This window comes from Notolepis coatsorum (genome assembly GCF_963971535.1).
Source record: "Notolepis coatsorum genome assembly, chromosome: 13".
In the NCBI taxonomy this organism is placed as follows: Eukaryota; Metazoa; Chordata; class Actinopteri; order Aulopiformes; family Paralepididae; genus Notolepis; species Notolepis coatsorum.
The window spans coordinates 120,065,529-120,092,912 of NC_140177.1; the positions used below are offsets into that span (position 1 = coordinate 120,065,529).

Sequence of the window (27,384 nt, forward strand, 5' to 3'; positions counted from 1 at the left end):
TGTTTTAACAACTCTTACTGCACAGAAATTAGGCATTCTCCCTTTAAAGTCGATACCAGTGGCTAGTAGAGAGACAGAGAGAGAGAGAGAGAGAGAGAGAGAGAGAGAGAGAGAGAGAGAGAGAGAGAGAGAGAGAGAGAGAGAGAGAGAGAGAGAGAGAGAGAGAGAGAGAGAGAGAGAGAGAGAGAGAGAGAGAGAGAGAGAAGAGGGGTGGAGAGGGAGAGACAGACTGAGAGATAGTGTGAGGAAGAGAGAGAGAGACAAGGGAAGGAGAGGCAGAGACAGAATATGAGGAAGAGAGAGAGAGAGAGAAGACCAGTCCATATGCCTCAGTTGTCAGGTCAATAGACACACTGAGACTAGTCTAAAAATGTTTTGGCTGCCTGAAAACCATAGCCTTCAGCCACCAGTGTCCTTCCACTGATTCAGACCCACAGGTGCGACCTTATGCTCATCACAAATCTCCATGCGTCGTTGCAGAGGCCAAGTGCCACACGGCGAGCGCGTTGTCTTCCCAGCGCTGTTTAGTCTCTAAGCGAGTCTTCCCAACGCTGTTTAGTCTCTAAGCCAGACGGTGATAAGCACGGCCTCCACTTAGTATCTAGCGCTATCTGTGGCATTCACCAAGTCGGCAGGATCCTATTTTAAAAAAGGACTCGAATGAGATGATATCCAACACTGTGGGTCGTCTTGTCTCCAGGTGGTAAGACATATGAGCTGCTCTGGACTTTCACCGCCTGTAAATCTACGCCCGTTCGGAATTTTTAAGTTTGACCACTCACCTGTGTGTGCCATGCGGTGTAATGTTACCGTGGTGCTTCCGCTTTACGCCTCCTGTCAGGGGCTCGGGTGCCGAACGGTAAATCAACATGAAAGATCTGCCTCCGGTACGTGTGTTGTCAGGAGGTCATCGGAGACGACCGTGCTGGACGGTTGTCTCGACGTGACGTCCGAGTTTGACGTCCAGGGAGGCTACGATGCCCCGTTCAAAATCATCACTGAAACGTACCCGGCGTCTGGAGGTCGTGAAACAGACACCTGGCATGGAATGTCTGTGTAGATGTCTTTCTTCCAACATGGCTACCTGTACTAGCCACTGGTATCCACTTTAAAAGGAAAATGCCTCGTTTCTGTGCAGTAATAGAGTGATTAAAACATTATGAAACGCATGGTATTACTGTTCTACTGTGACTTGTTTACAAGATTCAGTAAGAATTTTTTTTTTTTTTTTTTTTTATAATGTTTTGTTGATATATTTCTCATATTGCGCAGAGCAACCGTTGTTTCTTCCAACATGGAGGAAAAATACAATCATACCTGGTAGAAAAGTGTGTTGAAGTTATGCAAAATGTTTAAATGTATTCAAGTTATTGGAATATAAAGTTCTGCTGTCGTAACCCTATAGAAACGGCATGGCTGGTCATGTGTGTCTGTTTTGGACGGTATATTCCAGCTCACCCATCAACATTTTGAATCACACCATCTGATAACTGTAGATGACAGGAAAAACAATCGCAAATTCTTAATTGTCAAGAAGGTACTCCTTTAAACCCGAAATGTAACTCTTCACATAGTGACTGTGTGTGTCTCTCTCTCTCTCTCTCTCTCTCTCTCTCTCTCTCTCTCTCTCTCTCTCTCTCTCTCTCTCTCTCTCTCTCTCTCTCTCTCTCTCTCTCTCTCTCTCTCTCTCTCTCTCTCTCTCTCTCTCCAGGTGTACACCTACAAACAGAATGCCCTCACGAGGCAGAAGGTCCAGCCCATGCACCACAGCAGTGTGCGCGGCGTGGAGGACATGTCCACGTTGGTGGACCTGCACGACGGGGCCATCATGCACAACCTGTGCCTGCGCTACCGCCAGAGGAACATCTATGTGAGTGTTTTGGTTTTTAGTTTTTTTTTACCGTAGTTTCTTCAGAGATGGCGTGTATTTAAGTTTACGTTTTTACATTTTTTTTAAGGGACAATACACATTACTCAACATCTTCAGTTTCCACATCAATGTAAATGTGCCAGAATGAGCTACTGTAGTTTTCATCTGTAGTCCCTGCCTACCATGCATGTCTTTATGGTGTGGGAGGAAACCAGAGTACCTGGAGGAAACCCACGCGAACACGGGGAGAACATGCAAACTCCACACAGAAAGGCCCCCCCTGCTATTAGTCAAGTGTTCCTCTATGAATCCCCTTGGGGGAATTCAGGTGTCATAGCAGCATGGGGGGAGGGGAGATACTCCTATTTCTGATGTTCAATGAGCTTCATGGTCCTTAGGCTCATGATATAAAAAGTGAAAATCACTTAAATTATTTTTTTGCCAGACTAGGGCTGCACGATTTTTTTTGGAAATAATCGAAGTGCGATTTTTCTGACAGATATTGCGATTGCGATTACATTTGCGATTATAATATATATTTTTTAAGCAGCCCCACAGAGGTTTATTGTAAAATGCGGCTTGCATCTGGCCTACGTGGTGGGTATTTTCAGGACACCGAGCCTGAAAAAAATTTCAGGACACCGAGCCTGAACATTTTTCTTTTTACCTGGGAATCGATACCGGTACCCAACGGTACCTTTTTGTCTGTACTTTACTCTCCCTCTCTGAAGTCTAAACTTCACAACACACAATCTAAAACCCCTTACCTCCCTCTCCCAAACTGATCTTGTATCTCAATGGGACTTCCTGGTTAAATAAATGTAAAAAAAAAAATAATAATAATATTTTTTTTGTGATTTGATAATTGCATCATTCCAAATCGCGATTTCGATTTAAAATCGATTAATCGTGCAGCCCTACCAGACAGTCACAGCAGCCATACAGTATATTCATGCTCTCTTGGGATCCGATCCTATCAGAACGTTCTTTCTTATGACTGTCCTGCTCTGTCCGACCTCTCAGCCTTCCTACTGTCTGTCTGTCCGACCTCTCAGCCTTCCTACTGTCTGTCTGTCCGACCTCTCAGCCTTCCTACTGTCTGTCTGTCCGACCTCTCAGCCCTCCTACTGTCTGTCTGTCAGACCTCTCAGCCCTCCTACTGTCTGTCTGTCAGACCTCTCAGCCTTCCTACTGTCTGTCTGTCAGACCTCTCAGCCTTCCTACTGTCTGTCTGTCAGACCTCTCAGCCTTCCTACTGTCTGTCTGTCAGACCTCTCAGCCTTCCTACTGTCTGTCTGTCAGACCTCTCAGCCTTCCTACTGTCTGTCTGTCCGACCTCTCAGCCTTCCTACTGTCTGTCTGTCAGACCTCTCAGCCTTCCTACTGTCTGTCTGTCAGACCTCTCAGCCTTCCTACTGTCTGTCTGTCAGACCTCTCAGCCTTCCTACTGTCTGTCTGTCAGACCTCTCAGCCTTCCTACTGTCTGTCTGTCAGACCTCTCAGCCTTCCTACTGTCTGTCTGTCAGACCTCTCAGCCCTCCTACTGTCTGTCTGTCCGACCTCTCAGCCTTCCTACTGTCTGTCTGTCAGACCTCTCAGCCTTCCTACTGTCTGTCTGTCAGACCTCTCAGCCTTCCTACTGTCTGTCTGTCAGACCTCTCAGCCTTCCTACTGTCTGTCTGTCAGACCTCTCAGCCCTCCTACTGTCTGTCTGTCCGACCTCTCAGCCTTCCTACTGTCTGTCTGTCAGACCTCTCAGCCCTCCTACTGTCTGTCTGTCCGACCTCTCAGCCTTCCTACTGTCTGTCTGTCAGACCTCTCAGCCTTCCTACTGTCTGTCTGTCAGACCTCTCAGCCTTCCTACTGTCTGTCTGTCAGACCTCTCAGCCTTCCTACTGTCTGTCTGTCAGACCTCTCAGCCCTCCTACTGTCTGTCTGTCCGACCTCTCAGCCTTCCTACTGTCTGTCTGTCAGACCTCTCAGCCTTCCTACTGTCTGTCTGTCCGACCTCTCAGCCTTCCTACTGTCTGTCTGTCAGACCTCTCAGCCTTCCCACTGTCTGTCTGTCAGACCTCTCAGCCTTCCTACTGTCTGTCTGTCAGACTTCTCAGCCTTCCCACTGTCTGTCCTACTCTGTCTAACTTCTCATCATACTGTTTCAATAACAGCAGAAACATACTAAGGGGGGAGTGGAGTGAACTGTGACATGGTCTCTTCTGGAAGAATAATTAACCTAGGGAGGAAAATTAATCATATACATCGCTTCTGTTACACAAAGAAAACAACTCCTGTTTTAGTGTTTATGTTTTTAGGTCATGGTTTGGGTTCTTTTATGAGTCCAGGAAGTTTTACAACCATATATGGCCCTAATGGAAACTCGTTCAGAAGCCATCGTATAATTTCAACAATGCGTAGTTGTCCATTTAATTGTATTCTTTTCACTTTTAAATTGTTATTGATTGCGTGTAACGTTACTACCTTTAGAAGTTTAGATCACCTTTGGACGACAAGCTTTTACACATTAATTTATTACATATATTCTTCTCATACAGTTGATCTCAACAGGGATGGAGTTTACAAAGTACTATGGTGAAAATCATTTGAGACAATTAGAACCTTATGAGTATATTTACAAATAGTTTTGGACGGCCCATGTATTTGCAGTTATCAACTCAATCCAATTAATTCGGGAGTGTGACTGTGATACATCACCCAAAGGTGATCAACCCCCACTGTCTTTAAATCCTACATATTAGTGAACAACATGAGCTACTCAATGTTAAAAAATTCATCAGGTATAAAGTCTGAAGCTGCTCCATAGACTCGGGAGAGATGGTAAAGGTGACACTGAGAGCACCCAGGGGATAATGTTCTGAGTATATACAGGTCCATTTCCTGTTTGAGAACTGAGAACACTACTGTAGAATAAAGCTCATTTGGGTATAAACAACCAACTTATTTTATGCCTATTTTTAAGTCTGAAAGTTTACATTGCACTACTTTTATTGTCTTTTATACCTATTCTTATGTCTGCAATTTATGCACGTTTTTTTATTCTGTCAATTCGTGTGCTGATTTTATGCCTATGTTCCATTTTATACAAATTGCTGTGGTCCATGTGTGAAAAGTACTATATAGATAGGTTTTAATATTTAGTATTGTTATATTGTAGAAATGTGTGCATTGAAATGTCTGTAAAGTCTCGACGACATTGAACATGAGGGTGACCTCAAATTGTCTTTTCGAGAATAAATAAAGGTTGATATGCATGATTTATTCTCGAGTGCCCCACAGCAATTGACCTGTCTCAAACCCTGCCCCTTTTCTTGATCCTCCAATCACAACTGTCGCCAAACCAAGTTTGTCCGAGGTAAGCGACAGTTGTGATTGGAGGATCAAGAAAAGGGGCAGGGTTTGAGACAGGTCTATTAGTATACAATGAACATAGGCATAAAATCAGCATGCAGTTGACAGAATAAAAGCAATGCATAAATTGCAGACATAAGAATAGGTATAAAAGACAGTAAAAGTAGTGCAACGTGCACGTGCAGACATATGAATAGCCCCAAACACCACACACATCAATCCCCACCACATCCCCATCCAAGACCCCTGATACCCTGATAAAGCACATCATGACCGAAGGAAAACACAAACAGTCTCACACAAAACTCACACTGCCATGTGCGGCGACAGGGATGCCACCCCCCGCGGGCCGCACCATCTCCCCCGGTCCCGGCGACGCATACGTGCGTGCGTGCATGCATTCACTCACACACACACCCTCACACAAACACTGGACCTACATGCCACATTCATCCTCCTAGGGGCAAAACCTGTCACCGCTAGAGGGTGGGGACACTTCTGTGGAACAGCCAGCCAACAGAACAAGCTACTGTATAGAGCTGCTGGTCGGGGCTAGAAAGAAAACAACAAAACCTCAAAACCTCTCCCATTCACTGTCTTTGGAGCAGCTCCAGGCCTGACTTTGTAGCTGATGACATCACACGTTTGAGTCTTACTTCTCTGGTTTCTGGCTTTCGGGAGAGTAGCTCATCATAAATGTCACAAATGTTGATTGAACATTCCAGGGCCACGGAAATAACATAGTGGAATTCTTGATTTGGTTGCTGTAGCTCTTTAACCCTTTCACTGCCACACGACAGAAGGTTAGCCCTTTACTATCACACAACCGACGGCGATGCTCCATCATTTCGCGGATGCGGAGCTAATGATGCTAATGATGGAGCATCGCCGTCGGTTGTGTGATAGTAAAGGGCTAACCTTCTGTATTGTCACAGTGAAAGGGTTAACCGGCTGTTGTGTGGCAGTGCAAGGGTTAAAAGGGCCACATAATCTCACACACATCCAAAAACACCAGCCATGTCATCGGGGACATTGAATCCTTGTGTTGTGTTAATTACAGCTTGATGAAATGATGTAGATGAAGAAATAGTAATACCTTGTCTTATAGGAACTGCTACCTTGTTATTTCTTTGAGCTATAATTAACACAACACAATGATTTAATGTCCCTGATCACTGGTGGTCATATTCAAACAAATTTACTCTCAATAATCGATAAACTAAATGAATGTGTGCATTGTGCAAAACGGTTTTGATGAGTTTTTGGATGTGTGTGAGATTATGTGCAAAATAAATCACAATTGTTTTTTTGGTGAAGTGCCCCTTTAACTATGAACGTAACTACGAACACTCCAACCTACCATTGTTCATCTGAGAACTTAAAACGGACATAATATGATTCTTTGTCTCAAGGATTGAAATAGAATAGAATAGAATAGAATATAAGTACTTGATTGATCGCGAGGGAAATTCAGCACTACAGATCGCTCACAATAAACATTTAGCGAGTCAAAATCAAAAATCACAAATAAGAATAGAAATACTGGAATATAGGCGGTTAGGTGGCCGAGCGGAGATTGCGTTCGTCACCAACCCCACAGCTCCGGGGTTGTCACCAGCTTGGCTGGCCGTCTGCACCAATACAATTGGCTGTATTGGAGGGTGGGAGAAACTGGCGGGGTGGGTCCGGGTCGTTGTAAACAGCGACTCCTACAGTTCGGTCGGGGCGCCTGCTAAGCGCGGATAGGACGTGAGGGGGATAGTGTGGTCCTCCCACACGCTACGCCCTCTCGATGAGAATCCGCGCTGCCAGGTGAAAAGAAGCGGTGATTGGCTGGACGTGTGTCGGAGGAAGCACGTGGTAGCCTCCACTCTCCCAGATGATCTGACTGTGGGGGGTAAGTGCGCAGCGACCAGGAAGGGACTGGGAATTGGCAATACGACTAACATTGGGATGGGAGAAAATCGGAGGAAAATGGAGGGGGAAAAAGACCAAAAAAAAAAAAAAAAAAAAAAAAAACTGGAATATACATTCTAATATGTATATACATTCTAAAATATACAGCCAAAAATATACAGTAATATACAGTAAATGTACAGTAATACATGTAGAAAAGAAAAGAATGTAACAGGGTTGCACACCTCGTTAACTTTAAGCACTATCGGTTCAGAGGCCACATCTACTGAGAAACGCTCTGGACAGTGTGTTTTCATTACCGCTGCCGCTCCTATGTAAACACATGTGTGTTTCTCACACTGTGGACCGGTAATTAATTGGAAAAGGTCAGCTGACAGTGAAAACAAGAAGGTGACAAGTCTGCTGGGTTTCTCACGACCCGAGCCGGAGTCTCTGTACTGTATATATATGTATATACGTTAGTCGCACCTCATAACTAAAATATTTTAAATTGAGTCTGAAATGAGATTTCAGCTCATGTTTGGAATGTGAACACGTGTTGCTAACGTTTTTAATACAGTTTTCACATTTTGTTAAGTATTTTAGACGCTTAGAGCACCTTAGTTTGATGGGGAATGGTCACTTTAGATATTCATATTAACAGTATTTTCAGTGATTTAATTTAATAGGATTTGCTATGCATTTTCACTGTTGGCAGTTGATTGGTTGAATCTAAATGTAATATATTCATAATACATAATACTGTCTGGGACTAGGAAATCTTCTCCCACAGTCCGTATGAACAAGAAATCATTCTGAATTCCTCCATCTAATCTCTGAATGCCTCCATCTAATCCCTAAATGCCTCCATCTAATCTCTGAATGCCTCCATCTAATCTCTGAATTCCTCCATCTAATCTCTGAATTCCTCCATCTAATCTCCCTGAATTCCTCAATGTAATTTCTGAATTTCTCCATCTAATCTCTGAATGCCTCCATCCAATCCCTGAATTCCTCAATGTAATTTTCTGAATTTCTCCATGAATCACTGAATGCTTCCATCTAATGCCTGAATGCCTCCGTCTAATCTCTGTTTGTCAAAGAAATTACACATCACCATCAATCACCAACCGATCACAAAAGTCACTCTTATACTGTAGTTCATATTCTCTCATTGAGATGACTTCTAGCAAATTAAATAGAGAAATTAAACTATAACTAATAGTTAATAATAATATAGGTCTTGTAGGTCCCTAAACACGTATGCATTGTAGCAGCCTTTGTACCTCTCTGTTTCAGTCCTTTTCTCAATGAGCTAATTCATTGCCCATAACGAGCGAGCTGCTTTTATCGTACAAATAATACCATAATTATCGTACATCTAGCAGTGGTGCAATGGAAGCACTATTGTCACACATGGCCGGTTGGCCTTCAGGAGAGATGTTAGTTGGATAATGCCTAGGCTAACCCACGTCCATTCATTGTGCTAAGCTAGGCCAGATAGCTTTCTACTGAACGCACAGAGAAGAAACTGGTATCTATCTTCTTGTCTCTCTCTGGAGGAGACGTTAAGCTAATTTCCCAAAATGTTGGCGTGTTCCTTTAAGACAACTAGATATGGCTCCATCTCAAGAACGGCATCCCTTCACATACTTGACATTGCTCAGTCGTTACCTAATAACGCCACAGATGGGTGTCTGGATAGACGGACAGATAAGAGGCATGCCTGGATGGATAGACAGACAGATAAGATGCCTGGATGGATTGACTAGACGTGGTGCCTCCACTCCCCCTAGACAGCGTTGCAAAAGAGTAGGAAGTATGTGAGAGGTCACATTCTTCTGGAATGTTCTGAACCAGACAGACCTTGTTGACTGTACCAAACGCTTGCTCACCCGCTAACTGACTAAATATTGTCTGAGGCGAGTGATGAGCAGTGAAACCGATGGGGGACGTTCCCTGTGGGCATCCTGTCAGAAATATCCAATAGAAGCAGATATGTCTGTTTTACAGTGGATAAACACTGCTGTGACAGTGGATAAACACTGCTGTCACAGTGGATAAACACTGCTGTGACGGAACTCCACAAGGTTCACTAGTTAAAGGAACACGTCGACATTATGGGAAATGCACATACCATTGGGCGGCAGTGGCTCAGGAGGTAGAGCAGTCATCTGGTAGTCGGAAGGTTCCCGGTTCGATTCCCGCTCCTCCCGGGCAGCGTGTCGAAGTGTCCTTGAGCAAGACACTTAACCCCTAATTGCTCCCGATGAGCAGGTTGGCACCTTGCATGGTCGCCTCCGCCATTGGTGTGTGAGTGGATGGGTGAATGTGAGGAACAAAATCGTAAAACGCTTTGGATAAAAGCGCTATATAAAATGCACCATTTACCATGTTCTCCGAGTCACACAAGAAGATAAATACCAAGTCTTTCACCTTTTACATATCTAGCTTTGGCATGGATCGATTGTTTAGATCGCTAGCATGGCTAACAAATGCAAATATATTGTAGTCTGCCCTGTTGTTCTGACCAGGATTACTTTCCTTTTGCCCCTGTTACGTGCCCCCGTGGGGAGACGCAACACTAGGCCACAGACAGGATAGGTGAGGATGCAGTGACACAAAACACCATAGACAGATTGTAAAATAACAATATTTATTTTACACAAATGAGATCAGCAACACAGAGAGCAAAGAGGACCTACCAGTGAGCACCAAATAATATCAAAATGAAACAAAAGCCCCCCCCCCCCCCCTTACAGGCGCGGACGCCCCAAAGTACAGGAGGTGGTGCTCACTCTAAGCTGGTGTCTTTAACAGTAGTTCTCCTACGTGATGCAGATGTAGACCCCAGGGTATCTTTCTGCCCTCAATGTCCCTGTGTGCGAAACAAAAGATTAATAACAGAACACAATCACCATAGGCTGGGTGACAAACAGACATACAAAGGATTATTACAGAAATGTACAACAACACAAAAAGACACAATGCTATATAGACCAATGGCCCAAATAACTAGAGCTTTGACCAGCTCTCACACACAATGAGCTCACGCAGAGCTTTGACTAGCTCTCACACAAAATGAGCTCACACAGAGCTTTGATTAGCTCTCACACAGAATTAGCTCCAATTAAGCTTTTATCAGCTCTGACACAAATGTACCCTAAGAGCCTCAGCTCTATTACCAAAAGCCGCAAAAGAGAGTGTGTAACAAAGAGTGTGTACAAAGACACCAATAGCTCTACTTTACCACATCAATGAACCAGAGAGCTCTACCTACAAAAGCACCAACACACTAGAGCCATAGTCACCACCAACACAGACCAAACGAACCAGGGAGCTAACTAACACTGAAACACAAAGGGTATTATGAAGGGAGTGGATGTTGATTGCTGAACGAGTCTCAGCTGCCGCTGCACCGGGGTGAGTGGGTGATTGACCAGCTGCTGCTGCAACTGGGAACCTGGGGATATGTAGACACAAGAGGGAGACAAGACAACAACAAACAAAACATGCCTATATACACAACAGATTACATACATTACTCCCACATATACATACATAAGGACACAGTCCGTAACACTCCCCCCCCATAAAGAGTCAGCCCATGGCTGGCGACAACACAACACCCAAGTACCCCATCAGTTTTCCCAAAGAACACATCATAACACAAAACAAAACATCCACCACTGCCACCAACCAAACAGACCATCACCTTCCGCCTCCTCATACCTCTCTTGGTAGCATTTGACATGATCAGGGGTGCTGTTGACACAAAATGTCCAGGGGTACAGCAGACCAAACACCAACATCAAAAGATTTAAGACCGTGGTCTGAGAAGGCACCTCACAAAAAAAACAGAGGGATGGTCCATGGTTAAAATGCACAATGGCAGACTGCTGCCCTTTTCCTCCTCACAAAGAAAAATACATAATACAATGTGAGAAAGTCCACACAGCACAGCACAAAATGCAGCGTTACAATACGCTGAGCAGCAGAGAGACCCCCCTCAGAGACAGCACTAGCCTCCTGCAGCCACTTTACAAGCCTGCACACACAAGACAACAAACCCCTCACCTGAGGTTTGTTGTGAAGAGTCTCTCCCATCAGCTGCTTCCTTAACAGCCTAAAAGGGCTGCTCACTGACCGAATGCTATTCACCACCGAACTGACCACCTCCCTGCTTCCAGCTATCCCTGGAGCAGGAGCAGTAAATGAACATGTGCCCAACCCAGCGTCTTCACTCTGGGCAACCATCAGCTTACCACAAGTCCTGGGTAACCGTGGTGCCTCAGAGGCTAGTGTTCCCCGTCGAATTGTCACCCTGTCACTTGTCACAACTACAGGTTGTGGAGCACGGGTGATCGCACACACTGGCACATCTGGGAGAAACGGAGCAAACACATCAGGGCACAAAACATTAGGGTGATCCAAAACACATGGCATAACTCTGCCACCAGCGATGTCATTACCCAATAAAAAGGTGACACCTCCCACTGGTAATGATGGGCGCACGCCCACCTTGAACACCCCCTTTGCCAACCCGCAGGTTAAATGTATCTGATGGAGGGGCACCGACACAAAGCCCATGCCGATCCCCTGCACCAACACACTAGAGCCAGTCGATGACTCATCACAAAATGGTAACACGTCTGCTATGATGAATGACTGTGCTGCCCCAGTATCCCGCAGTATGCGTACTGGACGCTGGTCCAACTCACTGCCACTGAGCGAGACCAACCCGTCCGACATAAACGGATCGTAACTGGGACCTGGGATGTCACACTCTGTCTGGACCAAACCAACCGCTTTAGGTCGTCCATCTGTCTGAGACTGCTCCTTGCGTCTCAGAACAACACAGTCACTTATTACATGGCCCACTTGATGACAGTAAAAACACTCCCGCTCCTCCTTGTAGCGGGGAGACACTGAGCGGGGCGGACTAGTCTGTCCAACATAGCCACTGCGGCGGATCTGCGGCGGACTAACATGTGACCTAGCTGGAGTGTGAGCAGAGGGATAAAAGGTCCTACTCTCATGTCGGAGAGTACCAAACGTTTGCCTATGGGTCAGCACAAACTCGTCAGAGAGCACTGCAGCCTGAGCCAACGTACCCACTTTTTGCTCATTTAAATATGTAGCCAAACGGTCAGACAGACTACCTTTAAACTCCTCCAGCAACATTAATTCAGACAGAGAATCAAAATCAGCTACATCACAAGCCCTGCACCACCGATGAAATAGGGATTCTTTCTCCCGAGCGAACTCCACAAAAGTACTGCCAGGTAACTTTCTGTGAGCTCGGAATTTTTGCCTATATGCCTCCGGCACTAACTCATATGCTCGAAGTACAGCCGTCTTAATTATGTCATAAGACAAACTGTCAGTCAGAGGGAGGGCAGACAGAATTTCCTGGGCTTTTCCTGTTAACTTACATTGCAGTAAGAGAGCCCAGACCTCTCTAGGCCACTTCAAAGATGTAGCCACTCGCTCAAAAGCATTAAAATATGAGTCTACCTCCGCCTCACGAAATTGAGGTACAAGAGAAATTAGTCTACTCACGTCGTAAGCCCCCACAGCCGTGGAAGAGGGTTGAGCAGGACTCCCAATCTTAGCAGCGTCGAGCTCCAGTTGCTTCAACTTAACCTCCCTCTCCGCATCCACCCGGCGGTTCTCAGTGTCCAGCTGGCGGGTTGAGACCTCAGCCTCCAGCTCCATTTTTCTTATAGCCAACCTGTGACTATATTCCCTCTCTTCCTTCCTCTCCTCAAACTGCAACCGTGCTAAACTCAATTTTAGACTGGCCTCCTCAGCACTCCCACTAGGGAAAGATGCTGCACGTCCGTGCACTGGAGACGTGACACCCGAAAGGGGAGGCTTATCCTCTACCCCGTCTTTAACCGGGTCTACCACCGGAGCTTCCTCGCCCTCCTCGTCTGTGACTAGAGGGGAAGAAACAAAAGACGCTCCCTCACCGACACCGAGCACCTTGTTCCACACCAATATGCGCACCACCTCTTCTCTCAGGTCAGCCTTTGCCAAACTTTTAGAAAGGGCGACCTGAAAATGCGAGGCGATGGCAAACAAGTCTTCCCTCCTACACTGATCCAAACGATCAACCGAGGGATCACCCAGGAACTCCTCCACCCCAAAAGACGTCATCCCTACCCAGACCAGTGCACACACACACCAAAAACACACCTAACAAACTACCACCCAAAACCAAAACCAAGCAACGTGCCCACTGCACACCAACACCAAATGTCTGTCGCCCAACTACCGAGCCCCCATTTATGTTACGTGCCCCCGTGGGGAGACGCAACACTAGGCCACAGACAGGATAGGTGAGGATGCAGTGACACAAAACACCATAGACAGATTGTAAAATAACAATATTTATTTTACACAAATGAGATCAGCAACACAGAGAGCAAAGAGGACCTACCAGTGAGCACCAAATAATATCAAAATGAAACAAAAGCCCCCCCCCCCTTACAGGCGCGGACGCCCCAAAGTACAGGAGGTGGTGCTCACTCTAAGCTGGTGTCTTTAACAGTAGTTCTCCTACGTGATGCCGATGTAGACCCCAGGGTATCTTTCTGCCCTCAATGTCCCTGTGTGCGAAACAAAAGATTAATAACAGAACACAATCACCATAGGCTGGGTGACAAACAGACATACAAAGGATTAGTACAGACATGTACAACAACACAAAAAGACACAATGCTATATAGACCAATGGCCCAAATAACTAGAGCTTTGACCAGCTCTCACACACAATGAGCTCACACAGAGCTTTGACTAGCTCTCACACAAAATGAGCTCACACAGAGCTTTGATTAGCTCTCACACAGAATTAGCTCCAATTAAGCTTTTATCAGCTCTGACACAAATGTACCCTAAGAGCCTCAGCTCTATTACCAAAAGCCGCAAAAGAGAGTGTGTAACAAAGAGTGTGTACAAAGACACCAAGAGCTCTACTTTACCACATCAATGAACCAGAGAGCTCTACCTACAAAAGCACCAACACACTAGAGCCATAGTTACCACCAACACAGACCAAACGAACCAGGGAGCTAACTAACACTGAAACACAAAGGGTATTATGAATGGAGTGGATGTTGATTGCTGAACGAGTCTCAGCTGCCGCTGCACCGGGGTGAGTGGGTGATTGACCAGCTGCTGCTGCAACTGGGAACCTGGGGATATGTAGACACAAGAGGGAGACAAGACAACAACAAACAAAACATGCCTATATACACAACAGATTACATACATTACTCCCACATATACATACATAAGGACACAGTCCGTAACAGCCCCCTTGATGCGCGCGCACACCGAGTCTGACGTAATACAGCGAACAGGTCTATAGAGTTGACCCTAACATGTTGTGCTTATTCCAACAAAATGCCGTTTGAGATTCTTTCGAAATTGGTCGAAAGGAGGAGCCTCACAGTGAAATGTGGCATATCTCTGAACCGCTGCTACAATTCAGATTTTGAAGGCTTTTGCATCGAGTTTCCATCTTGGGCTTTCGTAGTGGCGAAGCGATGAACTATGTATTCTCGATGCTGCTATTCTTTGGGATGTCACATTCTTTGATTTCCTGTGCCACGTGGGATGGCACGTTCTTTGATTTCCTGTGCCACGTGGGATGGCACGTTCTTTTATAGCCTGTGCTGAGAGGGCCACTTTGAAATGTTGTGGGAATGTTTGAGCCGGAGTCCATGCAGTCTCATGTGTCTAATTTGACAAATTATTCTTTTTGATTAAGTTTAACTATGTTTCCTTTGAACAGGGAAGCCTGTAGAATATTTATGCAGCTGCAGTCATTGGCCCAGTGGTAGGGTCTGAACAGCTGAATCATTCAGATGAAGACCCATTTGTGTTTCAAAGCTCCAGCGTGTAGTTTTATGGAAGGACAAATAATTACTTCTAGAGTAATTCGTTACAAATGTTAAGGACCTGTTTCTCATCATGTTGACCAACATCAACTTAGAAGATGCTTCTTTGTGTTGTAAATGTGTGGTGGGAGGGCAGGACACCACAGCCAAACTGATCAAATCAAATGTATTCGTATAGCCCGAGATCACATGGAATAGCCCCCATGGGCTGTACAAGAAGAAACCTCACAATAGATCAAAAACAAAAGAACACCATAAAATCCAAATATGCGACACTCCCAGACTTTCCCCAATGAAGATAAGGAATGACTCAATAGGAACCTAGCAATAGGGGGGGGGGGGTGCTTTCTACAGCTTTACTCTTGGGACACTTCATTAGTTCAGTACTAAAGATACATTACACTCTATTTTGACTTTGCAGAGGTTCAGATTTCTCTCCCAAAGCTACAACATACTGCAGCTTTTAAGTTTTCATTTTCATAACCCAAAGACTCCGGTTCCAGCCTTGTGTCTGAAGGCAGGTTGTGTACTTCCGCACAATGTATAGTGTTCTCATTCCAAAAACGATGTGGATTGATTATACAAATCCAGAGGATGCCGACCCTTCAAAACATTTCAAAATAGCTTATGGTCATTCTTCTTAAGGCGTCAGTTGATGTACACAGACAGATGGAAGGTTGAATATAACAGATTGCGCCAGGAGTTTTCTTTTGAGGGTCAGGTTTTGGATATACGGTAAGTCCAGCATGGGCTTCCACCTCACCTGCACATCCTCTTATTTTGTTTATTTTACGTGACTTGTACTTCCACTCTTTACTTTACTCTTTACTCATGTGCAAAATACATTCAATTAAATGGGATAACTCAGAATACCAGTTTTAAACAGTTCCGTGCTTATTTAGAAAACCTGAACAGTTTGAGAACCCAACTCAAAAACGGTCCACGGTCTCTGCCCTTTTCGCACACACATCTTGAGATGTTTGCCACTGTGTTGTTGGACGTTTCCACAACAACGTCGACTCCGTGAAGAAAGACACGAGAGAAAAAAAGGTACAATGTCCATGCCCAGGTTCAGCCTCCTTCTTCTTGGACACTGTTTGTTTTCACCCCAAAAATTATTCCCCTCTTAAATCAGGCATTTAACTACTACTGAATTGAGTCTTTGCTTGGCAGCCAAGAGCAATAGATTGCAGAGCATAAGAGCGAGAGTGACGAGGGCTTCAGTTCTGTTTGGTTTTGACGCTTGTTTAAGAGGCTGGTATTCCGACAGTGTTTCTCAGCATGGGAGTTTGCCGGGTGTTAAGAGGCATGTCTTCCAACATTCCAAAGGAATAGTTAACAATGTGTTCGCTTTGGAGCAAAACCACCAGACAGTGTGTCTAAAAAATACACCTACAAATGTTACAAAGAGCCTTTCCTACCCTATATATTCCTTGAGATAAGTCGAATGGCCTAATCCAGAATTACAAAACTAAACTGCAGCACAACATAATTGACTTAATTCAACTCTTTGTTGAGTAGATCCAATACTCTAATACTCTATATTGCACAATATATGGTTATAAATTCAATTCAATATAAATGATTTTGTCTTTTAAACATGTGACGACATTATGTATGAACTAATGCAGCATTACAGCGCATTTCATGATATTGTGGTTGGATAACAGACGGACCTGACCAGTCATATGAAACATAGCTTTATCACAAGCCCTACTGTATAATGAAATAGATGTGCTTTCCTCACATTTGAAAGACGGGCCCTTTGCTCCAAGGACTCATGTATTTCATAAAGCCTGTAGTAGATAATGACAAGGAAAGCCTGGTTTTCAAAAGACAAACAAACATGGTGTTGTTGTGATGTAGCCATGGTGGTGGCCATTTTGGAACGAAAACCTCCCAAGATTCTGCCTTAGCAACGTGCTCCCAGCTGGATGCGGTCCACCCCCTTTGGTTAACCAGTACCCATTTCCCTCAAAACCTTGCCTTCTCATTTTCCCTGTTTGCAACCTTTCTCACGAAGAAAAAAAAAATAGAGGTTGGAGATGTCAGGGTGAGACGGTCGGCCATGATGAATTGATTGGATATTTTCTGCCATACGGGACCATTCAAACATGATTATAGTAAACGGCATGGCATTTGTTAAAGGTTACTGCGGCTAATGCGCGTATGGGATGGCGTCACAAGGGATTCCTTTGTCCCAGCCTTGTTTTTGCTGGAGAGAAAACGCTGGGTCAGGTTTGTTAATTAGGTAGAAACCTAGACGGGGATGGTTGCAAACTCTTTGTCCTACATATTTTCGGTCTGTTTTTTCTCCTCCCTCCTCCCCCATACACCCTCATGTTCCATACACCGCCTGTGTTAGCTTTGGTCATTAGCAACAACGCTCTTTTGTTTGCAAATTATCTCCCTGTGCAGCAGGACAGTGTATGGAATGTGTAGTGTTCCACTTGGAACAGGCTGACAGTAGTTCACAAGGGTGGGGTTGCTGGTTCATTAGTCAGTACCTAATGTGAGCCCTCAACACGTTAGACAAAATTAGGACCTAACGCCGTCGTGAGTTGAGGTCTTTCACCTACACACTATTTAAAGGGGCACACCTACATTATCTGAAATGTGCTTACCATCTTCTCCAGAGTTCTCAAGCAGATTGATACAAATGTCCTCTCTGTGCGTTCAGTAGAAAGCTATCCAGCTATCAAGCTAGCCTAGCTTAGCACAAATACGGCGGATACGGACCACTAGCCTCAAGTCAAGTCAAGTCAAGAGTTTTATTTGTCACGGCATACAAGTATACAATGAAATGCGGGGGGTCTTGCCCACAGCGATTGTGCATAATACAATAATAATATATAATAATATAATAAGAATCCAATAGAACGACATTGTGCAATAATACAAGTAATCAAAGTAGGGCATATCGGTATATGTACATGAGTTATTTACAGAGCATGGTAGGACATGTTAGGTCCTGTGGTAGTGCAATACACTGTTAGCTACGGATGAGGTACTGGGTCTTTATGTACACTGCTATACAATGCTATATTATACAATCTCAAGTTATACTATACTATTCTTAAAGTGACCTTTCCTTTTGTAAAGTGACCATAAGTGTGAGCGTGTGCAGCATGAGTGTGTGTGTGCTCATGTTAAAGTGGCTGCTAGTGTGTGAGCGTGTACAGTGTGTGTGTTGTGTGTGTGCTCATGTGTGCTTGTGTGTGGAGAGTTCAGTGTTCAAGGCTCTGATGGCCTGGGTGAAGAAGCTGAGCCGAAGTCTCTCTGTCCTAGTTGCTGGTGTTCGCAGGCGTTTGCCTGACCGCAGTAGCTTGAACAGGCTGTTGTTGGGGTGGTGAGGGTCTTTCATTATTCTGCAGGCTCTGGATTTGCACCTCTTGTTGTATAGGACCTGCAGGGGTGGTAGTGCAATACCCGTGGTACGCTCGGCTGAGCGCACCACTCTATGTAGGGCCTTCTTGTCCTGTGCTGTGCTGTTTCCATACCAGGCAGTGATGTTTCCAGTCAAGATGCTGGTAAACAAGAATACCCTGAAGACTCTAGCAGGAGCACTCATTCAAGGGTACTACGACTATGCTTGCACCTCATGGTACCAAAGCACCTCAAAGGCGCTAAAAACAAAATTACAAACATCTCAAAACAAACTGGTCAGACTACTGCTTGACCTTACTCCTAGAACCCACCTCACCCCTGCCCACTTTGACAACCTAGGATGGCTTAGAGTAGACGACAGAGTACAGCAACTTGCAATGGGCCTGGTCTACAAGATACACTACACGACCAAGGTACCCATGTACATGACTAAATACTTCCCAAAGGTCAGTGAATACCACGATCACAACACCAGAGGGAGCTCCACAAATCATGTTAAACCCAGATTCGGCTCAAACAAGGGACTAAACACGTTTCGCAATTATGCCACATCAATGTGGAACGCCCTACCCAAAGCTGTAAAGAAATGTGAATCACTACCCACCTTCAAAAACACTCTCAAAAAACACCTAAGGGAGACTGCAACTCGAAACTGGCCCCTGTAAATGTCCGAACACAACCCCCTCCAATGTACAGTAAATTACCAAGTATGGTCTTGTCAATAATCCAATGTACAGTGTTGTTTGTACAGTTGTACAGTGTCCCCACCCACCCCTCCTACCCAACCCCCCCCCCACTCCTACCCAACCCCCCCCCCCCCCCCCCCCCACCCACCCACCCAACCAACCACCTCCAATGTACAGTCCCCACCCACCCCTCCTACCCACCCCCCCCCCCCCCACTCCTACCCACCCCCCCCCCCCCCAACCACCACCAATGTACAGTCCCCCCCCCACCCCCACCTACCCAATCCAATGTACAGTTTCTACGCCTAATGTATATACTCTTTTCTTTCTGGACTCTTTTTGTATCACAAACAGTACTGTAATTGCAAATCTGGTATGTCATAATGTATAGATGTAGCAGTACTGTCTATCTGTATGTCATGTATGTCATATATGTTACGATGAATTGAAAATGGGGGACCCTGATGTAAACAAGACGAAAGTCTTTCTCTGGTCTGCATCCCCTTAACAATTGTATGTATTGAGCTGTACTGTACTGTACCCATTCTGCAATCTGTTAATAAAGTTTTCATTCATTCATTCATTCATGCTCTCTACAGCTCCGGAGTAGAAGGACTGGAGTATCTTCCCAGATACTCTGAACTTCCTTAACTGTCTCAGGTGGTAGAGGCGCTGCTTCGCCTTTTTACGACTGAGTCTATGTGTGTTGTCCATGTCAGATCCTCTGAGATGTGGACCCCCAGGTACTTAAAGCTGCTCACCCTGTCCATGGTAGCCCCGTTTATCCTCAGTGGTGTGTGTGTTCCCTGCTGTCTCCTCCTAAAATCCACGATCAGCTCCTTGGTTTTACCAATGTTCAGGAGCAGGCTGTTGTCCTGGCACCAGTGTTCCAGTACCTCAACCTCCTCCCGGTAGCCTTCTCGTCGTTGTCCGAGATCAGCCCCACCACCACTGTGTCGTCCGCAAACTTCACTATGGAGTTGGAGCTGAACTTGGCCACACAGTCATGTGTGTAGAGTGAGTACAGCAGGGGCTCAGAACACAGCCCTGGGGGAACCGATGCTCAGGGTGATGGTGTTGGAGGTCTGACCCCCCACCCTGACCGCCTGGGGCCTTTCACTCAGAAAGTCCAGTATCCAGGTGCTCAGAGCGGAGCTCAGACCCAGCTCGATCAGCTTGTCCACCAGTCTGGTGGGGACTATGGTGTTGAACGCTGAGCTGTAGTCAATGGACAACAGTCTCACATAGCCCCCCTTCTGGCGGTCTAGGTGAGAGAGGGTGCTGTGCAGTACTTGGGAGACCGCATCATCAGTGGACCTGTTTGGCCTGTATGCAAATTGCATGGGGTCCATATCACTGGGGAGGGAGGCACAAATGTGATCCTTGACCAGCCTCTCGAAACATTTCATGGCCACAGAGGTGAGTGCCACCGGTCTGTAGTCATTGAGACCTGCTGGGGAGGTTTCTTTGGTACCGGGATAATGGTAGACATCTTGAAGCAGGCAGGGACCACTGACTCTGCCAGGGATCGATTAAATATGGCGGTGAACACAGGGGCTAGCTGGTTAGCACAGGACTTAAGTATGCGTCCTGTTATGCCATCTGGGCCAGCAGCCTTCCTGGTGTTCACCCGCATAAATGCTCTTTTCACACTGTGTTCCGTCAATGAGAGAGAGTCCCGCCCCCCCCCCCTTGAGGACTGCATACTTTTTTTTGCGAAGCTTATCTTTATACTTTATGCTTATAGCACATGCATAAGCCTGGTCTCTTTTGAAAGATAACATTCTGCAGTTAATAATGCAAAAAAGCTAAATCACTTTTAGTGGTAATGAAATAGAGTAACATAGGGCTGAACTTGAGTTGAACTTGAACTTGTGTAAAAAAGAAATTCTGTAGCAGTTAAAAAAAAGAAAACATAGGTATAATCTGGAAAACACCATGAATCCATCCATATAGCCTGAAGTCTTATGTAGTACAGATAAAAATCCGTTCAGAAATGTGTCTAGAGAGATCCGGGTAAACTGTGTGCCAAAAGAAAAGCTCTCCGTTATTCCATTTCCTCATCCACGGCCATTCCGGTATAATTGGAAAGCTACACTCATTGGCTACAAACCCTGACCAATAATCTTTGCAAACGGCGGATGATTGACAGTTCTAGAGGGTCGGGAGTCCGGGGTGGTAATCTGATGTTCGCTCGTAAAAAGTTGCACGTCTGACATATCGTCATGTAACTCGAGAACCGAGGCACCGATTTGGTCGAGTGAGGGGGCAACAAATAGAGCTTTAATTCGGTAATTTATATATTCTGGGAAAAATGCAGCCGCTAGACGCCTCACAAAGTGCCGTGACTTTCGTCTGTTCATTATATGGGCCGTTAAGAGGTTAAAGCAATGATTTAAGATCATACAGATACAGTGTGAATGCACTCTGGACCATCTGATGCTCCCTGAATCTGGATATTTCTTACCATATCTGTAAACTGTTCCGAAAGAGGCAACCGTACATTCTTACATGTCCCTGTTGAAAATGGCCACTCAGCGATAGATAGCCCCAGTTCCTACATTCCAGTCTGCTATCTGTCTCTACCCTCTGTTGAATATGAGTGTTTACTCTTACGTTCATACGAGATCTTCCAGATCCTTTTGCACCATTTTGGTGCTGTTTCTGACGTGTGTCGTTGTGTGTGTGTGTGTGTTGTTCTTCCCTCTCTTGGTTTCTTCGAAAGGAGCCAATGCCCTCTCAGACTTGACACTTGACGGGTTAAGACCGTACGACCTCTCTCTCTCTCACATCCGCCTATTAGACTGCCTATTAGTACTACTGTCTATCTGTATGTCATGTATGTCATATATGTTCTGATGAATTGAAAATGGGGGACCCTGATGTAAACAAGACGAAAGTCTTTCTCTGGTCTGCATCCCCCTTAACAATTGTATGTATTCAGCTGTACTGTACTGTACCCATTCTGCAATCTGTTAATAAAGTTATCAATCAGACTGTAGCCGTTCTAAACATGTCCGTTTATGTCAACAGCAGGGGCAACATTTCCACTAGGGGGCGCAAGCGGGGCCAAATTCTTGTTTTTGTCCCTCTAATTTTTTACAGCCCGAAAACTATAACGTTAATTAATATGCAAGACTTTTTCTGTGATGTGTGCATTTGTGCAATGACACGTCGAGAGAAGTATCCTATCCCATAATAATTGTGTACCCCCCCCCCCCCTCCACTTCTCAAACTAAAGTTTCTCCCTTGGTCAACAGCGTTGCTTGTATGATAAGTTACTCGTTAAGATAAGATAATATATTCCTTTACTGATCCCCTTGGGGAAATTCTGGATATATATTGATATTATTGGCTCGGATCTCAAGCCATAGAGTTCAATGGGAAATGCAGCCAATGCGCTGAAGGACGCTAACCCATGCGCAGGGGTCCAAGTTGACATCCACATTTTATTTGCACATGGCGCCACGGTGGGCCAGTGGTTAGCACTGCTGCCTCACAGCAAGAACTAAGAAGGTCCTGGCTTCGAACCCCAGCAGGGGACCTTTCTGTGTGGAGTTTGCCAGTTCTCCCCGTGTTCGCGTGGGTTTCCTCTGGGTACTACTCTGGTTTCCTCCCACACCATAAAGAGTCATTAGCTAATTCTGATTTGAGTGTCAGGCCTCGTCACACAGGATGACCCTGAACACTCCTCCCCCTCCGGTGTCAGGCCTCGTCACACAGGATGACCCTGAACACTCCTCCCCCTCCGGTGGCAAAATGAAGAATGCAGGCCCGGCACTCGGCTGCTTTTCATTTTCCCGCTAAATTGAGGAGGCTTGTCTCGCTGCTAATTAGCTTCAGCGTTAGCAGCACCCCGGAGGTGGAACGGGGGACCCAGTGGGTAAAGCTGACCTACAGAGAGAGAGAGAGAGAGAGAGAGAGAGAGAGAGAGAGAGAGAGAGAGAGAGAGAGAGAGAGAGAGAGAGAGAGAGAGAGAGAGAGAGAAGAGAGAGAGAGAGAGAGAGAGAGAGAGAGAGAGAGAGAGAGAGAGAGAGAGAGAGAGAGAGAGAGAGGGAGAGAGAGAGAGAGAGAGAGAGAGAGAGAGAGAGAGAGAGAGAGAGAGAGAGAGAGAGAGAGAGAGAGAGAGAGAGAGAGAGAGAGAGAGAGAGAGCGAGCTTCAGGGCCTTTGATTATAACCAGCTGTGCTGTCACTGGTACCCTTACTCGTCTCCTGTGGAGATTCCAATGTAAGCACTGTCTCTCTCTCTCTCTCTCTCTCTCTCTCTCTCTCTCTCTCTCTCTCTCTCTCTCTCTCTCTCTCTCTCTCTCTCTCACTTTTCATTCCATAGAAAAACTTCGTCTTCTCTTCTCCTTTTTGTTTCAAACGGGTCAATGTGGTTCTGTCTGTGTGTGTGTGTGTGTGTGTGTGTGTGTGTGTGTGTGTGTGTGTGTGTGTGTGTGTGTGTGTGTGTGTGTGTGTGTGTGTGTGTGTGTGTGTGTGGTGTGTGTGTGTGTGAGTGCGTGCACGCGTGTGTGTGTGTGTGCGTGTGTGTGTGTGTGGTGTGTGTGTGTGTGTGTGTGTGTGTGTGCATGTTTGAGAGAGTCTTGCCTGTGTGAGTATGATTTTGTGTTGGTGGCAGGTGTGTGTCTGTGTGCGAGCGAGTGTGTGTGTGTATGCACATGTGTATGTGTCTGTGTGTGTGTGGGTTTTTGTGCGTGTGTGCGTGGTGTATATATGCTTCTATTCCATCACATCTATGACATCACTCAACGGCAGGAAATACCTTCATTTGGTAATTTCGTCTCCATTTGTATTTCCATTTCCTGTGATGGGTTATAAAACGACTCTCCTCACCGCTCGCCCCCAAAGCAACAGGTTTTGACACATATTAATAACCAGACTCATTACTTCCATACACAGGCTGACCTAGTTCTGTTAAAGGGGAGTACTGCTCAATTTAAGAATTGAAGTATGACATGGTACATTTGCCATTTTGTGTCTTTTAAAGGATAACTCCACTATTTTGGGAAATTAGCTTATTTAACATCTTCCCTGGAGTTAGACAAGAAGATGCATACCTTTTTTGTCTCTGTGCGTGCATTTTAGCTTTGGGAATAGATGCTCCGTTAGCATAGCTTAGCTTCATCACTGGAAGTGGGGGGGACAGTAGCCTTACAGTGCCTTACAGTGTATTGCAAGGTCTGACATTGACCAAACTTGATATGCATGACCTTGGTGGGCTCTAGGTCAACTCCTGAAAAGGGGGTCAATGTCAGACTTTGCAATCAAAAGTTAGGGGGCTAATAACCCTTGCCATAATTTCAGTGCGCCCCTAACTTTTGATTGCAAGGTCTGACATTGACCCCCTTTTCAGGAGTTGACCTAGAGCCCACCAAGGTCATGCATATCAAGTTTGGTCAATGTCAGACCTTGCAATACACTGTAAGGCACTGTAAGGCTACTGTCCTCCCCCACTTCCAGTGATGAAGCTAAGCTATGCTAACGGGGCATCTATTCCCAAAGCTAAAATGCACGCACAGAGACAAAAAAGGTATGCATCTTCTTGTCTAACTCCAGGGAAGATGTTAAATAAGCTAATTTCCCAAAATAGTGGAGTTATCCTTTAAGCTTGGTTCCCCTCTATAGCGTGGCAGGGGTGCTGCAGTGGTTTGCACTGTTACCTGGCGGCAAGAAGGTCCCTGAGTTCAAACCCCACAGCAGTCTGTGTGGAGTTTACATGTTCTCCCCGTGTTTGCCTGGGTTTCCTCTTGGGTACTCCGGCTTTCCTCCCACACCATGAAGACATGCATGCTAGGTTTCCTGCCGTCGCCCTTGAGCAAGGTACTGGCATTACTGGAGTTGGTCCCCGAGAGCTGCACTAGGTGTGGCTGCCCCACTGCTCCTAAAGAGTTAGGAGGATTCAGTGTTCAAATTAGGGATGCACCGATCCGATATTGGTATTGGTATCGGCCGCCGATATCAGTAAAATGGCTGGATCGGGTATCGGTAAAAAATATATATATATCGGATTATTTTCATTTTTTTTATAAATAAAATAAGAAATAACCATTCAGTACATTTATATCTATGTTAATTTTGTTACATTTAGTTTCACTAAGTTAGGAAAGTAATGTTTTTAAGTCAAGCCTGATGTTGCCTTGTTGCACAACAGAATGATCCCAGTCTCTTCCACACAGTGAGGCGTACAGTTTATTAATTGAATTAATGAAGTTTATTTTCTGTCTTTGTTTACAACAAATCAAAAACACACTTGTGATCCTTTACAATTCTTAAAAACGAAATATATTTTAATATAAAAAAAAAACGTGGATTAATTATTTTACTTTTTTACTTTTTGGACAATCGGTATCGGATCGGTATCGGTATTGGCCGATACCCAAACCCAGGTATCCGTATCGGGACTGAAAAAAGTCGGATCGGTGCATCCCTAGTTCAAATGCAGAGGATGAATTTCCCCAAGGGGATTAATAAAGGTTCAACTTAATTTAACAACTTAACTGAATGCAACACACAAGCACATCTGCAAAATCACTTTGTGCATTCCGTCAGTCGCCATTCATGGTATAATTTGGCTCAACCCCAGATCTGACATCCTGATAATATCTTCAGTTCTTGGTTTTGGGCTGCAGGAGAGAGGGTTGTCATGTTTGATCATTATTAACTAGCTTCGTCTGTGGTTTCACAGGCTCTTTACCTGAACAAGGTCTTCTAGTATTGATTTATCTCTAATATTGATAAGGCGGGAGATTTCTAATTTCAAAGCAGCAGTTTAAAGGGGAACTATTTTACTATTTCTTTCACTATTTGGGCACTTTTACACAATTCCTGTGAGTTTATGGAACACCTCTGTAATTATATATATTTTTTAATTCATTGTTTTGTATTTCTAATCAAGTCCTCAAAAACAGCATTTTTCTACCTCAAGATCTCGAGCCGTTTTGAGCCTGGGCACCTAAACCACTGCGCCGCGGCGCCTGAACATTATCATGCAGCGGTGTCTTTCTGACATCACAAATCATCACATTTTCAGATGACTCAGTTCAGTGAGGGTGAATATTGTGAGAGGAGAATTGGAAGAATGCGCCAATATGAAAATTAGAGACATAGATCATATTAATATAAGTCCACATAGCTAGGAAACAATGCTAAACACTGAAAAAGGCCATTTATAAGATAGTTCCCCTTTAAAGAAGAAAACGGCAGGAAACTGCTAGCGTAGCATTGCAGCTCAGGTCACCAGCTCTAGTGCATTCTAGGGATGCCCCGATCGATCGGGCAGCGATCGGTATCGGCCGATATTCATTAAAATAGCTAGATCGGGTATCAGTAAAAAAGAAAATATTCTTCTTTTTTTTATATGATATAATAAGAAATAAAATAAGAAATAACAATTCAGTACATTTATATCTATGTGTTAATTTGTTACATTTAGTTTCACTAAGTTAGGAAAGTAATGTTTTAAGTCGAGCCTGATGTTGCCTTGTTGCACAAAAGAATGATCCCAGTCTCTTCCACACAGTGAGGCATACAGTTTATTAATTGAACAATGGGTATTTACATTTAGTCATTTAGCTGACTCTTTTATCCAAAGCGACTTACAAGTTCTGTACGACAAGTCATCAGGAAGGGCACAACTCTATCAGCTGAGTAACAATGTTGGTTACAATGTTGGTGCTACAGTGTAGGTTAGTATATTAGGACAAGTCCATGACAGTAAGGTTAGTTAGGGTTAGATTAAATAAAAAATAAAATTATCTATAACAACCAAAGACGATCTGTATCGGCCGATATGCCTCATAGAAGATTGGTATCGGTGGCAAAAAACGTGACCGGGGCATCCCACGTGTGTGTGTGTGTGTGTGTGTGTGTGTGTGTGTGTGTGTGTGTGTGTGTGTGTGTGTGTGTGTGTGTGTATGTGTGTGTGTGTGTGTGTGTGTGTGTGTGTGTGTGTGTGTGTGTGTGTGTGTGTGTGTGTGTGTGTGTGTGTGTGTGTGAGTGTGTGTGTGTGTGTGTGTGTGTGTGTGTGTGTGTGTGTGTGTGTGTGTGTGTGTGTGTGTGTGTGTGTGTGTGTGTGTGTGTGTGTGTGTGTGTGTGTGCGCGCGCGTGTGTGTGTGTATATGACAATGTGTATTTGTGTATAAGAGGACATGTGTGTACTTGGATATCCCCCCCCCCCCCCCCCCCCCCCCCCCACACACACACACATGTTTTTTTTTTTTATCATTGATCTTTTTCCCCCTCCTTTTTCCTCCGATTTTCTCCCATCCC

The 27,384-nt window shown here is 45.0% G+C and overlaps 1 protein-coding gene across 1 annotated transcript in view; it reads left to right on the top strand.

Annotated features, from left to right (window-relative positions):
* myo10 (myosin X) overlaps positions 1 to 27,384 on the top strand; it is a 320,882-nt gene that overhangs the window by 129,332 nt on the left and 164,166 nt on the right. Inside the window, 1 exon segment of the mRNA XM_084327904.1 lies at positions 1,712 to 1,870. Coding sequence (XP_084184030.1) covers positions 1,712 to 1,870 — 159 coding nt within the window.